Source organism: Bemisia tabaci, chromosome 4, assembly GCF_918797505.1.
Source record: "Bemisia tabaci chromosome 4, PGI_BMITA_v3".
Taxonomy (NCBI): domain Eukaryota; kingdom Metazoa; phylum Arthropoda; class Insecta; order Hemiptera; family Aleyrodidae; genus Bemisia; species Bemisia tabaci.
In genome coordinates, this window is record NC_092796.1 from 44,388,828 (window position 1) to 44,404,790 (window position 15,963).

Sequence of the window (15,963 nt, forward strand, 5' to 3'; positions counted from 1 at the left end):
GTTTTTCCGGGTTAACGCAAATTTTCGATACAGAATTGATGCCAAAACTGTCAAAGGTGGTGTTGTTGACAAAATGAATGAGGCCAATACAGAGCGTTACGATGGAAGCATTGCTCTCAATGAATTCTTGTTCCGAAAAATAATCGTTCTACCAGAATGTATGTGTTATTCTTTAAACTAAAATATCATAAGGAACACGGGATTCGTGTTTACGATGTATGAAATTTGAAATTTCATGATAATGAAAAATTACATAACTTACGACTAAAGTAGAATTTCAAACCACAGAATCAACTTTCAAATTTCCGGGTTTATTTCTCGCAGGCTTGTGTTATCAAAGAATCTACACTGGAAAAAAAAACACATTGGATCTAGAGTCCAGACTCTTGAAAACGTTGACAAGAAAAAATACTCTTGATTCAATCAGATTTAAGCTTAAATCAAAAGGAAATTCGCTCAAATTAAGAGGCTGGGTTCTTGATTTAACTTCTAATACCATTAGGGAACTACACAAGTTGAAATTCTTTAAAAAAATTATTTAAAAAACACAAAGATAAAACACACTCACTTGCCGGTTATTTTATACAATTTTACGCAAGTGAGTGTGTTTTATCTTTGTGTTTTTTAAATAATCTTGATTTAAGCTTAAATCCGATCGAATCAAGAGTATTTTTTTCTTGTCGATGTTTTTAAGAGTCTGGGCTCTAGATCCAATTTGTTTTTTTTTTTTTTTTCTAGCGTATAAATTCTTAAAAACAAATCGAAAAAAAAAAATTAGATTAAAATGCCGGCCATCAGAGTTTTTAGAGGAAGGGTGGAACTTAGACCACGCTGTGGGTAATATGGATTATTGTCATTCTTCGGGAGAGAATTCCCAGGCCCCCATTCAGGTTAAATATTAGGGGGGAGCGAGCACACCCGAGAGGAGGGGCCTCGAAACATTTTGATCAGTTAATGACGTAATGCAAAACCGTTGCACGGAATGTGGCGAATGCAATAACACGTCATGATCAAAAACCACTCACGTTGATTTTATAACTATAAACCAGGGACAATACTTTAGGCGGGAAGGAAAAAAACTTTAAAATTCAATTTTTGCATGGATCGTCTAACATCAAATCCTCGAATTTGCTTATTCAAAATAAAAAAGCGAGACCTTGAAATTCAGAAATTTTCTCTAGAATACTATGTGTGTGCATTTTTTTACGTGAACCTGCTCTGCCGCTCAAGGAACCTCCACCTCAATTAAACGATCAATACGCGTAATGGAACTATAAAGTCTAGCCCGGTTTGAAAACAACATATGTGCCATTGGATTTGTTTGTGCCGCTATAAAATCGAAAGGTAAAATCGATCTTTGGGGGGCCTGGATTCCGACAAATTTAGTGGACTGTATCTTTAGGACCTAAGAGATTGAACTTAGAGAAACCTGAAATGGGGCGGGGGTGTGGGAACACAATACATAAATCATCATACGTAATAAAGGGGTATGTCTGAGTGAAACATGAGGCTTACCATGGAGTGTTAGTATGCAGAGACATCGAACCATTATTCCTGGGTGACAAGACTTGCTCATGAAGTCATAATTGAAACTTTAGCCTTTCATGGTCATGAGGGATCTAGGCATGACCTTGAACTTGGAGCTTCCAGAGGATAAGGGAACTTGAGGGAAGGTTTCAAGGGAACAAAAGGGAAGATCTGTTCACTTTGAGCTCAAATGAAGGGTATTCAGGGCAAATAGGGAATAAAGGGTGAAAATTACATTGATATTCGTCAGGGTTGAAATTAGCAACCACGAGGTAAAGCCTAAGGGAGGCTGAGGTCCTAGATGCTAGATTTCTAAAGAGGTATAACTCATGAATTCTACCTGAATACAACCAATACGACGATTAGGAAGAACTACCAGGTTAATCCAAGGATGGAGAACCGAAGAAAGATAGATAAATCGAGAACTTTACACAAAAGATACGATTTTCACCAGAGACAACTGAGAGGGCAAACCAACGGGGACGCAGGTCGAAGCAGAATTCAACAGGTCCTCTTGAGGGGAGGAACCATCACGAAGAGAGCGCTGGCAACGCGGTATCGTAGTATGCAAAAAATGGAAGAGTCCATTATCGAGAAAGGGAAGGGGTGACAGATGAGTGAGTGCTAATTGACAAGCATGCGCGATCTATAGGGGAAATCGATAACCAAAATCGCTAATTAGCAAAAAGGGCGATAGGTGGCGGAGCGATATCGATGTTCGATATTTTCAGGGCGCATGGGCGCCAACATACTCCCCCCCTTGGAATCACGGAGGGATTACAAAACGAACCTGATGGTACAAGGGCGACAAAGGTTAAAACTAGAGACACGAACTGAAAGTACAGGGTGACATAAAAGGAACGCTAGGACGAGGTACACGAAGGGCGAAGCGCGAGAATAGGGGCGCTAACGTTGGAAGGGCGAGAAACACAAGAAATAACGGGTACAAGAGGCGCGAAACACGTAGGGAAGGGGTGTGCATTACAAGGGCGACGATGGGTGATGGGCAAACCACGAAGGCGAAGAAGGCGAGATGCGGCTGCCGTTCTGAGTCTTGGGGTTGGAGCGCGAGAGGCGCTGGCTGCTCCAGAGTGGAAGAACGGGCGGCACCACTTTCTGCCGGAGGTCGTGCACCAGCGGGTGAGGTGGGGTGCTTTGGGGGTCAGTCTTGCTGAGGCAAGGGATAGAGTTTTAGGACCGGGCGCTCATACGTTCCGGAAATGGTTTTCACCGAAGCTACTCGAACGCGCTTGTCCTTACCAGGGTAAACATCTAACACGCGGCCAAGCTTCCATTCTAGAGGAGGTAAATTGTCATCTTTAATGAGGACCAAAGTTCCTACTTCTAAGTTCGGGGCCTCTTTGACCCATTTGCCGCGAGGCTGGAGAGTGTGCATGTATTCAACGCTCCATCGCCGCCAGATTGCTTGAAACATTCCATTTACAAGTTCCCAACGGCGGAGGCGAGACATGTCTTGATCAAAATAAATCGGTTCCGGAGGGCAGCACAACGGGCGGCCAATGAGAAAATGACCGGGCGTCAGAGGGCGAAAGTCATTAGGGTCTGATGACATAGGGGTGAGAGGGCGCGAATTCATCATCGCCTCGATGCGACATATCAATGTTAAGAATTCCGCGGCATAAAGTCTCTCATTTCCGATGGTTCGTTTCAAATGCGATTTCATACTCTTAACGGCGGCTTCCCACAGGCCTCCACTGGTAGGGTTGGAGGGCGGGATATTCTCAAATCGAATATTGTTTTTCAAAAAAAATTCCTGTAAGGCAGGATCAGCTGATTTCATAATCCGAGCGAATACGTTGGCCGCGCCGACGAAATTCGTTCCATTATCGGACATGATCAAACAAGGATTTCCGCGCCTAGCGATAAAACGTTGAAGGGCGGCGATAAATTCAGGGGTGGAAAGGCCGTCTACAACTTCGAGATGTACCGCCTTAGTGACTAAACAGACAAAAACGCTGACGTAGGCCGGGACAGTGCGAGCGGTGCGATTGGAGTGAAGTTTCACAGAGAAAGGGCCAGCGTAATCAACGCCTGTGCGCTCGAAGGGCGCGCTAGGCTGCACTCGGGGGGCAGGAAGAGAACCCATTAAGGGAACTGCATTGGATGGGCGAGCTCTGAAACAGTGCACGCATTTGTGAACAACGCTGCGAAATAAGGAACGGCCAGCTAGAACCCAGTATTTTTGAGAAATAAGGGCTTGTAATAATTGAGGGCCGGGATGAAGGTTCACTGCGTGATATTTTTCTACGAGCAAACGCACTAACTTGTCCTTGCATGGGAGGAGGAGGGGGTGACGGGCGTTAAGCGTGATATCTGCGTTGTGCAGTCTTCCGCCCACTCTCAGAAGCCCATCTTTGTCAAGGAAAGGCGTTAACTTTTGTGTTCTCAATGAGCAGAGTGCATTAGGCTCACGCTGTAACAATTTAACATCATCAGAAAAATGCTCGGCCTGAATAAACTTCACAATCCAAATTTCCGCGGTGCGCACTTCTGTCAAGTCCAACGGGCCTTTACAGCAAGGTATTTTTCGCGAGCGGTGAATGAAGCGAAAAATGTAACAGATCACGCGAACAATTTTATCCCATGAGGAAAGATCTGGAATAATTGTAGGGCGCGGAAGGGCGATAAGGGCATCAAGGGCGGGAGGGGGCGCCATTTCCTTCTTAAATTCCATGGCGTCTAAATCTGGGGCGCCGAGGGGCTCCTCGGGCCATTCGGAGTGGGGCAATGAGAGCCAGGGGGGCCCGTGCCACCACAATTCATTCGAGGGCAATTCTGAGGGCACCATGGGCCGTGTTGCCACATCCGCGGGATTATCGGCCGAACGCACGTGACGCCACGTGACATTTTCAAGCTCCTGAATGCGGGCAACTCGGTTAGCAATGAAAGTTTTCAAAGTGTGGGATTCTGTATTTATCCAATGCAAAACCGTTGTATTGTCTGACCACGCATAAAAATTTTCAGCGCCGAATTTTTCTTGGAGTTTTGGCAACGTCGCGTGAAAAAGTTGAACGAGCAAATCGGCGGCGCAAAGTTCTAAACGCGGTAAAGTGACCTGACGCAGGGGCGCGACTTTCGTTTTAGCAGTGACGAGATTTACAAGGGCTTCAGAATCCGGGGAAGGCGAAGATCTAAGATACAAAAGGGCACTATATCCTAATTGACTGGCGTCGCAAAATCCATGGACTTCAAAATATTCCGCGCTCACATACAAGCAGCGAGGAATCAAAACCTTGCGCAGCGCAGGCAATTCTCTACAGAAATTGGACCACAGTTGCCAGATTTCATCGGGAACTCGCTCGTCCCATGACAGTTTCAATTTCCATATTTCCTGCATTAAGGATTTAGCAGTGAAGGTCACGGGTGCAATCCATCCGCAGACGTCATAGATTGAAGCAAGCATGGAGAGAATGCCGCGCTTGGTGGCTGCGTGAGGCTTTAAATTAATTACATAGGTGAAACAGTCCAATTTTGGCGCCCATTGTACGCCCAAAATCGAAAACCGCGGGCTTTCATCATTTTCGTCAATGATTGGGCATTCTAGGTGGTCCGCGGGCAAATTTTCTAAAATTTCGGGGTGGGAGGCCGACCATTTTCGTAAGAAGAATCCTCCCAGGGCGAGAAGAGCGATCAACTCCTCGAGGTGCTCCTTAGCGACACGAATGGTAGGTCCGCCCCCGTTGACGTCATCGACGTAAACAGACTCTAAAAGGATCTTGGCTGCGTTAGGATACTTATGTCCGTGATCCCTGGCCAGTTGATGCAGGGTTCGAATTGCTAAAAAGGGCGAGCAATTAATTCCGAAAGTGACAGTATTCAAATAATACGCTCTCAGCTGCTCTGAGGGGTGAGCACGCCATAAAATACACTGATAAGGGCGATGAGTTTCTGTGACGCTAATGCGCAAGTACATTTGCTTAATGTCACAGGCAAAAACCACAGGGTGGGCGCGAAAGTTCAGTAAGACGTCACGGACGTCATTCTGGAGGGCAGGGCCAGCCAACAAAGTGTCATTTAATGAAACGCCCGTGGAGCTAGGGGCGCTGCCATCGAAAACGCATCGCAATTTTGTCACTCCATTGGTAGTTTTGGTGACACCGTGATGAGCCAAAAAATACTTTGGCGCCTCCTCGGGGGAGGGGTTCGGGGGGACTGGCGACATGAAACCATCCTTTTCAAAATCGATCATGTATTTCCGGTATTTTTCCGCCAATTTCGGATTTGACTCGAAACGCCTTTCTAAGGCGAGCATACGTTTGCGAGCTAAATCGAGAGAGGAACCGAGGGCAGGGGGATCAGGGCGAAAGGGCAAATTGACTTCATAGCGACCATCGGGAAGCTGAACAGTGGTTTCAGAATAAATTTTCTCGGCCAGCCTTTCTTCTGGCGTAGACTTAACGGGAGGGGGAACTTCCTCTAAACGCCAGAATTTCTCAATGACGTCAGGCTGAGGAGTGTGCGCGTGTACAGGGAGCGCGGTCAACAACGTAACAGGGGTTGTCGGAGGGAGTTGAGTCACCAGGCATGAGGTGGAACCAACTAAAACGAGTCCAAAAACGGTCCCTAGGCCCATGAGGCTATCACGAGCAGGGACATTATCACCAGTGAGAATTTTTGCGAGCAAATCTACACCGCATAAAATATCTATCTCTGAAGGGCGATCTAATTCTGGGTCAGCTAAAGTATAATCGCGGAAAATTTTCTGAAAATCAGGTGAGAGGGGGACGGCGGGAACCGAACCGGTAAGTCTATCCATGACAGTTACGGGTGATTATAAACTACCATGCGACCATTGGGAATGCCAACGTCAACTTTCGCCGTGCCTGCTACAGGAATGGGCGTGTTCGCTATACCGTTGATAGCATTTAAGCAGGGCTTCGGGGTGATTTTCAGGGTACGTGCAAGGCGAGACGTAATTAGGGTACCTGAAGATCCCGAATCTAAAAGCATTTTGGCATACACTTTCTGTCCGCTTAAACTAGTAAGAAAAACCTTAGCGGTTGGCATTACTGCGGCCAAAGGGCGATACTTGGCAACAAGGGCGGTATGAAGAGAAGTGTTGGGCTCAGGGTTTTTCAAAGTAGGACAAAGCATACTATGATGACGTCCCTTAGCGCCATTGCACTCTTTACATTCACGTTTAGAGGTACATTTATCAGACCAATGATTTCTACCCAGGCAGTTTCTACAGAGTTGCCTGCTTTGCACAGCTTCCCAGCGCTCGGGCTGAGTCAGGGCCTTAAAAGTAGGACAGTTAAATGTATTGTGAGATGGCTCATCTTCACAATAACGACATTCGCGTGAAGTTTTCGGTTTTTCAGATGAAGAACTACTATCGGAAGCTTGGCTGTTCGAAGGGTTCTTTTTAGGGGAATTTTGTGCTGCTAGTACCTTGGTATTGCGGCCGGCATTAGAATTTGAGGAGGACGACGAGTTGGAACTGCCTGTGAAAGGGTTATCAACGATTCTGGCACACTCTGACTTAATAAATGATAACAATTCATTGAGCGTTGGATACTCAGATGCATCTTCTCTAAAGTCATCAAATCTGCCGCGCAGGTTATCAGAAAATTTCCTCCAAATTACCGTAACAAGCATCGCTGAATAAGTCTCGAGGGATGATTGAGGGAGGAGAGAGCATTCATATGCTCTTGAATCTTAGCGTAGAAATTAGACAAACTATTCTTGTGCTTAATTTCAGGGAGTTCCAACAAGCCGTTAAAATGTGAAAACAAATGACGACGTTTACTCTGATACCTGGTACAAATCATGTCCCATGCACCCTCATAGTTCTCTGCAGTTAGCTCCAATGTCTTAATTAAATCTAAGGGCTCTTTAGACAGGGCGTTTAACAAATATTGAAATTTCTCAACGTCACTCAACTTTGACTCATGAATAGCAACTTTGAACCGACTATGGAACGTGGTCCATTGAGAAAGGGTTCCATCAAATGTAGGCAGAGATAAGCGAGGCAGGGTGACATGAGCTTTAACATAAGGGCTTTGCACGGTAGAGGGCGAAGGCGAATTAACACAGGGAGACGAGGGCGGTGTAACGTTCACAATCTGGGACGCATTTTTCAAACCGAAATATTTGACTGAAATGGTATCTAACATGTCCTCAAACTGCGCTTGAGTGATATCTACCTCTAACTGTTTCTCAGGGGGAAGAGTGGCGTTCAGCTCAATAATCTCTGTTTGGGTTGCATTGAAATTACTCTCAATCTGCAGTACTCTATTCCAAGTTCCTTCAAAGGAGAACCAATTTCTAGAATTAAGGGCTTGTGCGCCCAGAAGGGAACGTTGTAACATATCATAGTACCTATTGCGTTTGGCGTATAGGGCTGTGAATTCTACAGGGACTTGAACAGCTCTGGAAGCAGTTTGGCGCATGGAGCGCTTGGTGGGCTGCTTGCCAGGGTTCTCTCCATTCACCTGATCATCAAATTCATTATCTGAACCCTTTTGTGAGTCACTACCCTCGTTGTGTAGACTCATAATGGTGAGGTGATAAGAATAATATGCACAGGGAGAAAAACACTGGTGTATATAACCTCACTTTTGACTGAAATAGCAGCTCTTATCTGTCTCACTAAGGAGTAGCCAGAAAGAGAAAACAGGTTGCTTGAGGTACAAATTGGGCTCAAATCAGTGAGCAATAACTTGAAAATGTAATTAAATCAATTCATGAAAGAAAATGACTTCATAAGCAGCAAGGCACCCAGGAAGGGAGCCCGACGGAGACTGGCACACAATGGCTGGAGTTCAAAATGGCCTAAATCATGTGTTTCTTCACTCAGACAAATAATGAAAAAACTAAGAATAAAGGGAGGGTAACAGTACTATTGAATTGAAGGCAGGAGGGTAGGATACAAGAGGCGGAGCCTATGAACCAGGTGTAATCAATTATGGGGCCTGACTGGGAACCTGTTCATTCAACTCGCTCCAGCACTCCAGAGATGCCAAGCATAACTTTAAATTTTGTAAATATAACCATGCCTTCACTCACATGTTATAAAGCTTAAGAACTTTAAAGTGACAGCTTAGAAAAAGGGTTTCTGAGGGTGGCTGACACATAAAGCTCCATTCATTTACTTTAAAGAGTGGTCCAAAATTCATTATATTACAAATGCGGCTCGGCTAGGACCATGTTTGTGCCGCTATAAAATCGAAAGGTAAAATCGATCTTTGGGGGGCCTGGATTCCGATAAATTTAGTGGACTGTATCTTTAGGACCTAAGAGATTGAACTTAGAGAAACCTGAAATGGGGCGGGGGTGTGGGAACACAATACATAAATCATCATACGTAATAAAGGGGTATGTCTGAGTGAAACATGAGGCTTACCATGGAGTGTTAGTATGCAGAGACCATCGAACCATTATTCCTGGGTGACAAGACTTGCTCATGAAGTCATAATTGAAACTTTAGCCTTTCATGGTCATGAGGGATCTAGGCATGACCTTGAACTTGGAGCTTCCAGAGGATAAGGGAACTTGAGGGAAGGTTTCAAGGGAACAAAAGGGAAGATCTGTTCACTTTGAGCTCAAATGAAGGGTATTCAGGGCAAATAGGGAATAAAGGGTGAAAATTACATTGATATTCGTCAGGGTTGAAATTAGCAACCACGAGGTAAAGCCTAAGGGAGGCTGAGGTCCTAGATGCTAGATTTCTAAAGAGGTATAACTCATGAATTCTACCTGAATACAACCAATACGACGATTAGGAAGAACTACCAGGTTAATCCAAGGATGGAGAACCGAAGAAAGATAGATAAATCGAGAACTTTACACAAAAGATACGATTTTCACCAGAGACAACTGAGAGGGCAAACCAACGGGGACGCAGGTCGAAGCAGAATTCAACAGGTCCTCTTGAGGGGAGGAACCATCACGAAGAGAGCGCTGGCAACGCGGTATCGTAGTATGCAAAAAATGGAAGAGTCCATTATCGAGAAAGGGAAGGGGTGACAGATGAGTGAGTGCTAATTGACAAGCATGCGCGATCTATAGGGGAAATCGATAACCAAAATCGCTAATTAGCAAAAAGGGCGATAGGTGGCGGAGCGATATCGATGTTCGATATTTTCAGGGCGCATGGGCGCCAACAGGATTCAAGGCCGGATTTACCTACTTGCCGCCCGTGGGCCGCCTGTATATTGCCGCTCCCTTCTCATTCGTTTTGAAACATCAATAAAAACCATCAAATGAACGTGCCAGTGGGGGAGGGGTGCGGGTGCATAAGACGCGTTTACTTGTGTTGAACACATTTTTTGGGAAAGCCCTGTCAACCTTACTAGCAAAAGTTCACGGAACTTTGCCCGAAAGTTAAGTCCTGTAAACCTATCTCTGTGTGGACAAGACCTTCCATTTATAAGAAATGAACAAAAAAGTTATGAAAGAACAAACATAAATGTGGATTAATGATTTTAACTTCCGCCGCCGCGCCGCGCAGACCGCACCGTGTTTGGCGCAATGCGTGAAGTATTCACGTAGTCTTGTAGGCGCTATGCGTTTCACGCTGATCGCATTGTTTGCCGCAATGCGTGAAGTATTTGTGCAGTCATGTAGGGGCTAATGTGTGTTACATGCCGATCGCCGCGCCGAGGGCTTCTCCTTTTCATCTCAAGTTCTCGTCATCGTTTCTCTCTAAGTCCAAAGTCAAATTGCGTGTTTGGTTTCTCTCTTAACTCGACTAATTAAAGGTGCTGTCTCTTGTATCACTGAAAGACTACAAAAGTAGAAATTACTACACTCTTAGAAAATTAGAGATTTTGTCGCCTTTTCTCGTTTGTAATTTTTTTTTCTAAATTCGAATTTTCTACACCTACATTTAAAAAAATTTCAAAATTTGCCGCCCCCTTTAGATTTGCCGTCATGGGCCGCGGCCCATATGGCCACCCCCTTAATCCGGCCCTGATTGGATTCCCTATGCACATTATTGTTTTTTTCCAGAAGAGCCAGAATTAATAGTTCCAAATTGCAAAATGCAGTCCAATTATACTCTCAGAGCATTTGGATTACATTTTAAGGAACCATTATCTCTGGCTCTTCCATAAAAGCGCATATTTGCATAGGGAAACCAATGGCATGTATGCTGTTTCTAAAATTGGCCAGAAATAGTGGTTCCTTATTGCGCAAAATGTAATCCAACTGACTTTTGACAATTAACAGCTCATGACCGTTGACGCCAGAACCGTTGACGTATTGAAACCAGCAAGGCTTGAGGGCCTGGATGAAATAGTCGAACAGAATGTTCGTGTCTAAAAATTAAGTTCGTCAATTTATGTCTATTTGGTAATATTATAGGAAATTTTTGTGCGTAAGGAATTCTTGCATTACGTAAACGACCATTGACCCTTAAAACTCCAGTTTCATCAAGGAAGGGATTTAATGCTAAAAGTTTGCTTTTTTTTGTGTAAAGCACCGGAAGACAGATCTGAAATATCACGCGAAATTGCTTCCGATTGGGCAATTTTAATCAATTTATTTAAAGAACTGTCGCATTCAGCTGCTGTTAATTCTCCAATCTTTCTACATGGCTTGTTTTTAGACTTAGAATTGAAAATAAACCGTTGAACATATGCAAAAACTCTTATCAGTTTAGAAAGGGAAGAGTATTTCTCAAATAAGTCAAAGGGCTTAATTGAAATTACGTGAGAAGTACAAGAAGACTGCATTTCAGTAGACAAATCATTATCAAACCTAATGTCTTGATGACAATGTTGGAAAATACCCGGGTTATGTAACATTTCTGGTCCATGCCACCATAAACTTGAGTTTATTAAAGTCGAAGACTGAACCCCACGAGAAATTAAATCAGCAGGATTTTGATCTGATGATACATGACACCAGTGAGCATTTTTAGTATTCAACTGAATTTCAGCCACTCTATTCACTACAAAGGTTTTCCAACGATTTGGAGGTTCACGAATCCAGTCAAGAGTAATCGTCGAATCAGTCCACAAGAAAATCGCCGAAAAGGGCATCCGCATAGCATTTAAAACTTGAGACAATAATCGTGATAAAAGTAATGCCCCACATAGTTCTAATCTTGGTAAACTAGTAGAATGCAACGGAGCCACGCGGGATTTTGAAATTAATAATTGACAGTGAGAGGTTTCGTCTTTATCAATCGAACGAACGTAAATGCAAGCACCGTAAGCTCGGATTGACGCATCAGAAAAACCATGCAACTCTACATTAACAGCATAAGGAGAAACAACGTGTCTAGGAATTTCTAATTTTGAGATTAACAACATATCTGAACAAAAATTTGTCCATAGAGTAAAAATAGACTGAGGCACCGATTCATCCCAGAGAATCTTTAGCTTCCAAATGTCTTGCATTATCAGCTTGGCCCGTATTACTAACGGACTTAAGAAAGATAATGGATCAAAAATCTTAGAAGTATCAGAGAGAATGCTACGTTTAGTAATTTTTGAATTTTTAGTGTGCTCAAATATCGATAAATTAGATATCAAAAAACAATCTTTAAAAGTATTATAAACAAGGCCAAGGGTTTTTACTATATCATTTGGCGCAAGTTGATGTATAGATCGAATCGCTTGAAATGCAGAGGGTTTTAATCCAAAGGTAACTCGAGTCAAGCGGTAAGTCAAAATCTCCCCAGTTTGGCGGTCACGCCAAAGAATCCTCAACATATCCCGATCATTAGGATCTATTGAAACTTGTCGATACATTTTTTCAATATCTGCAATTAGTACGTATTTATGTTTTCGGAAACGTAGTAAAATTGAAATTAGATCTTCTTGGATTGTTGGACCTGACATTAGAACATCATTTAATGATACCCCTGAAGTAGTGGTAGCTGAGCCATCAAAAACTACACGCAATTTAGAAGTCAATTTTGACTCATTTATGACAGCATGATGGGGTAAATAAAATACACGTGAATTGTTTAACTCACTTTCGGGAACCAATTCTAAATGCCCCAATGACAAATATTCATTTATAACATCAGAGTATCTTACAAATAACTCTGGAGTGAGCCGCTTCTCAAGAGATAATAAACGACGTAGCGCTTGAGATCTAGACTCTCCCAAAAATGGCAGTTTAAAAGGTAACTTTAGTTCATACCTTCCGCAAGGTAGACGTTTATAGGTATTTAAAAAATGTTTCTCGCATTCAACTTCTTCGATAGATTTACCTTTAAATTTAGGGGTATAGGCTGAACTCTCTTCTAATTCCCAAAATTTGCCTAAATTATCAAATTTTCCATTGAAGATTGGCAAATCCGCAGGTTTCAGATTTAAAATTGATAGGAAGGGAGAAATTTGAGAACCGATGGAAACTGCAGCTGAGTTATTCTGAGTGCATGCCGCATCTTGAAGCATTTTTGTCTTCGCTAGCGCCTGAAAATACTGATTCTCGAAAGCTTGTAGATTAGGAGCTCTGGAAGGATCAATTTTTTTCCATTCATGAATCACCCGAAATTGCCTATCCAGAAGGGGTAAGACGCTCTTATACCTGACTTCCAGTTCATTCGGAGAGATATTACCGGATGCCAAATACGCGGTAAAGGAATCCAGCTGACTTTGGATCGATTCACTGGTTACCTCCAGAGCCAATGGTCTCACATCGGCATCAGAGTCCATCGTGCGAGAAGGATAAGGAAGGAGAAGGGAAGAGAAAAGGCCAGGAACAGCTAAAATAAAATGAATACTAACATTAATATTTGAAACACCGCGTTTAAAGTCATTGATTTTAGACTCACCATAGATGATCATATCAAAGATTGAATAGCAGCACAACCATAAAACAGAAAATCGATATTTCATCGAAAATTCTTACTCTGGAACTCAGTGGGTAGTCATACCGATACTCTGCCATATTCTGACTTACTATACTAGTAGTCAAGCTCTGGCCAGAATCACTGAAGTGAAGAAAGACATATCGAGATTCTAACAGAATCAAGCGCTCAGTCAGTGGGTAGTCATACCGATACTCTGCCATATTCTGACTTACTAAACTAGTAGTCAAGCTCTGGCCAGAGTCACTGTACTGAAGATAGCTGCGCAAACTATCAAGAATCGGTCAGATTCTGCGCCCAATCAGTGGGTAGTCATACCGATACTTTGCCATATTCTGACTTACTAAACTAGTAGTCAAGCTCTGGCCAAAGTCACTGTCGATTGATCGATAGTCAACTGAAGAATCTGGCAGATTCGATACTCATATCAAATCGTCTTGTCTAGATGGAGAAGGTACATGTTAGTAAATGAGTTCATCAATACAAAAAGGGCATACAACAACACACAAATGAAAGAGCAAATTCAATGAAGAGTAATTCAAGAAAAATTCATCAATGACATTCCATGATCCTCAAAGGGGAGTAAGGAAAACAATAATCTTCAACATTAGGTTAGTATTTTCTTCTTAACGAAAATAAAAATGAGAATCCATCAGCTGTTATCTAAAACAATCTGTTATGGAATGATCGACATACTGTCAGAAACTTAAGAGGTGCCGTTAGCTTGTCGATCATTCCACCTGACAAAGGCATGATAAAGCAGCGATAAGACATAGCCGACCAATCACGCTCCGCCTTTTAACCTATGTCATCTATGTCGTCCCGACAAACAAGAAATTTCAATAATCGCCCCGCTGTGCAACTTCTTCGCAAAAAAAAAACCGAAATTTTCATTTTCCCCGGAGTTAGGCAATTTTCGGAGCAAGGCATTCAACTCGATTCGTGCCAATAGTAGTGGCGTGGCGTGAATAGTCGATTATTGATATTTCCTCATTTGTAGCTATGGTAAAGAATCGATTATTAAGGCGTTCGCTGCGAACACCCTGTTTATCGATCCTTTTCCATAGATTTAAATGGCGGATCAATCGATATATCGTAAAGCACGCCACGCCACTGGCCAATAGTTCGGAATAAGATAGTCCATCCACAAATCAATGATTTCATACCAGACAGTGGCGTGGCGTGCTTTGCGATATATCGATTGATCTGTCATTTAAACCTATGAAAAAAATCGATTATCAGGGTGTTCGCAGCGAACACCTTAGTAATCGATTCTTTACCATAGCTTCAAATGGCGAGATATCGATAATCGATCATTCACGCCACGCCACTGAATGATTTCATACCAGAAAATCCTCCACGCAGAGATTCGTACACGAGCAACTTAAGCATGATATGACGCCTCGTCGCTTCACCACGGTCACTATACCTGAAATTTCGAAATTTTCAGTTATAAATGCGCGGCTGTTATCGATGGACTGTGCAAATCCAATGGTCAGTCGTGATTTATGCAGAATAAATACGGCCGGTATCAATCTAAGCTGCGCACCAGCAAAACGATTTTATGTCACGATTTTGTCTAATGATAGGTAACGTATAAAACCATTATTATTCCACCGCTCCCCGCGGCGTACCACTCATCTCTGCGGTGTGACCGTGGTAAGCCATCGTTGACGTATTGTTCCGGTAAAATCGTCAGATTTTGTTCCATTCACTGGAAAAAAAAAAACACATTGGATCTAGAGTCCAGACTCTTGAAAACATTGATAAAAAAAAATACTATTGATTCAATCGGATTTTTGCTTGAATCAAAACGAAGTCCGCTTAAATTAAGAGGCTGGTTCTTGATTTAAGCTAGATTCTGATTGAATCAAGAGTACTTTTTCTTGTCGATGTTTTTAAGAGTCTGGACTCAAGACACAATGTGTTTTTTTTCCAGTGTGATGCGTGGGTTACGCAAAAAAGTAGTTTATATTAACCAGCAAAATTCTTGATTTAAGAAGAAATATTTCGTGGCGGCAAATTTAAGATTCTTTTTTTTCAGTGTAAAATTAATGTCGGATGAATTAAGACAAAAACAACGATATATATTCTGTAAGGTGTATGTGTAGCTTTACATTATTTTCTTGGTCAATGGATTTCAGAGAGTGCTCATTGGGGCATCATCAAAACAACAGATGAAGAACAAAACTAAAACTGACTTTCACATTTAATCAACTGTCAATACGTGGCACTCATCACACATTTTGTAACCATCGTACCAAGTTCTCTGTTTTTTATATTGAACCATTATGTTTTCTTACACGGAAAAAATGGTTATATAGTGAGAGTCCACACTGCTTGGAAAATCTAAGGTATGAACAGCTCGCACATCGACGGTGAAACTACCAAACCACGTATCTCGGTTTGCGACGTCGCAGACTTCCTGTCATACTTTATTTTTTAAATGAAAAACTACTTAACATCCAGTCTTGAAAATTTCTGTGATTTTTCCTCTTTGTGCGGAGAAAATTCCGTGAAAATTTCAAGGAATGATATTGATTTGGTCTACTTCAAAAAAATAAAATGTGAACGTAGATTTTTAAACACCGCAAACGAGATACGTGGTTTGGTAGTTTCACCGTCGACATACGGTCTGGCTTTCA

General features: G+C 42.6%; 1 protein-coding gene across 1 annotated transcript; it reads right to left on the reverse strand.

Annotated features, from left to right (window-relative positions):
• Positions 1–2,689: 2,689 nt before the first annotated feature.
• LOC109040142 (uncharacterized) lies at positions 2,690–6,304 on the reverse strand. Its single transcript, XM_019055955.2, has one exon. The coding sequence runs from the start codon at positions 6,302–6,304 to the stop codon at positions 2,690–2,692; it is 3,615 nt and encodes a 1,204-aa protein (XP_018911500.2).
• Positions 6,305–15,963: the final 9,659 nt, after the last annotated feature.

Excerpts from the sequence above, each read along its gene's own strand:
- LOC109040142 (XM_019055955.2), bottom strand. The coding sequence starts at position 6,304 with ATGGATAGACTTACCGGTTCGGTTCCCGCCGTCCCCCTCTCACCTGAT.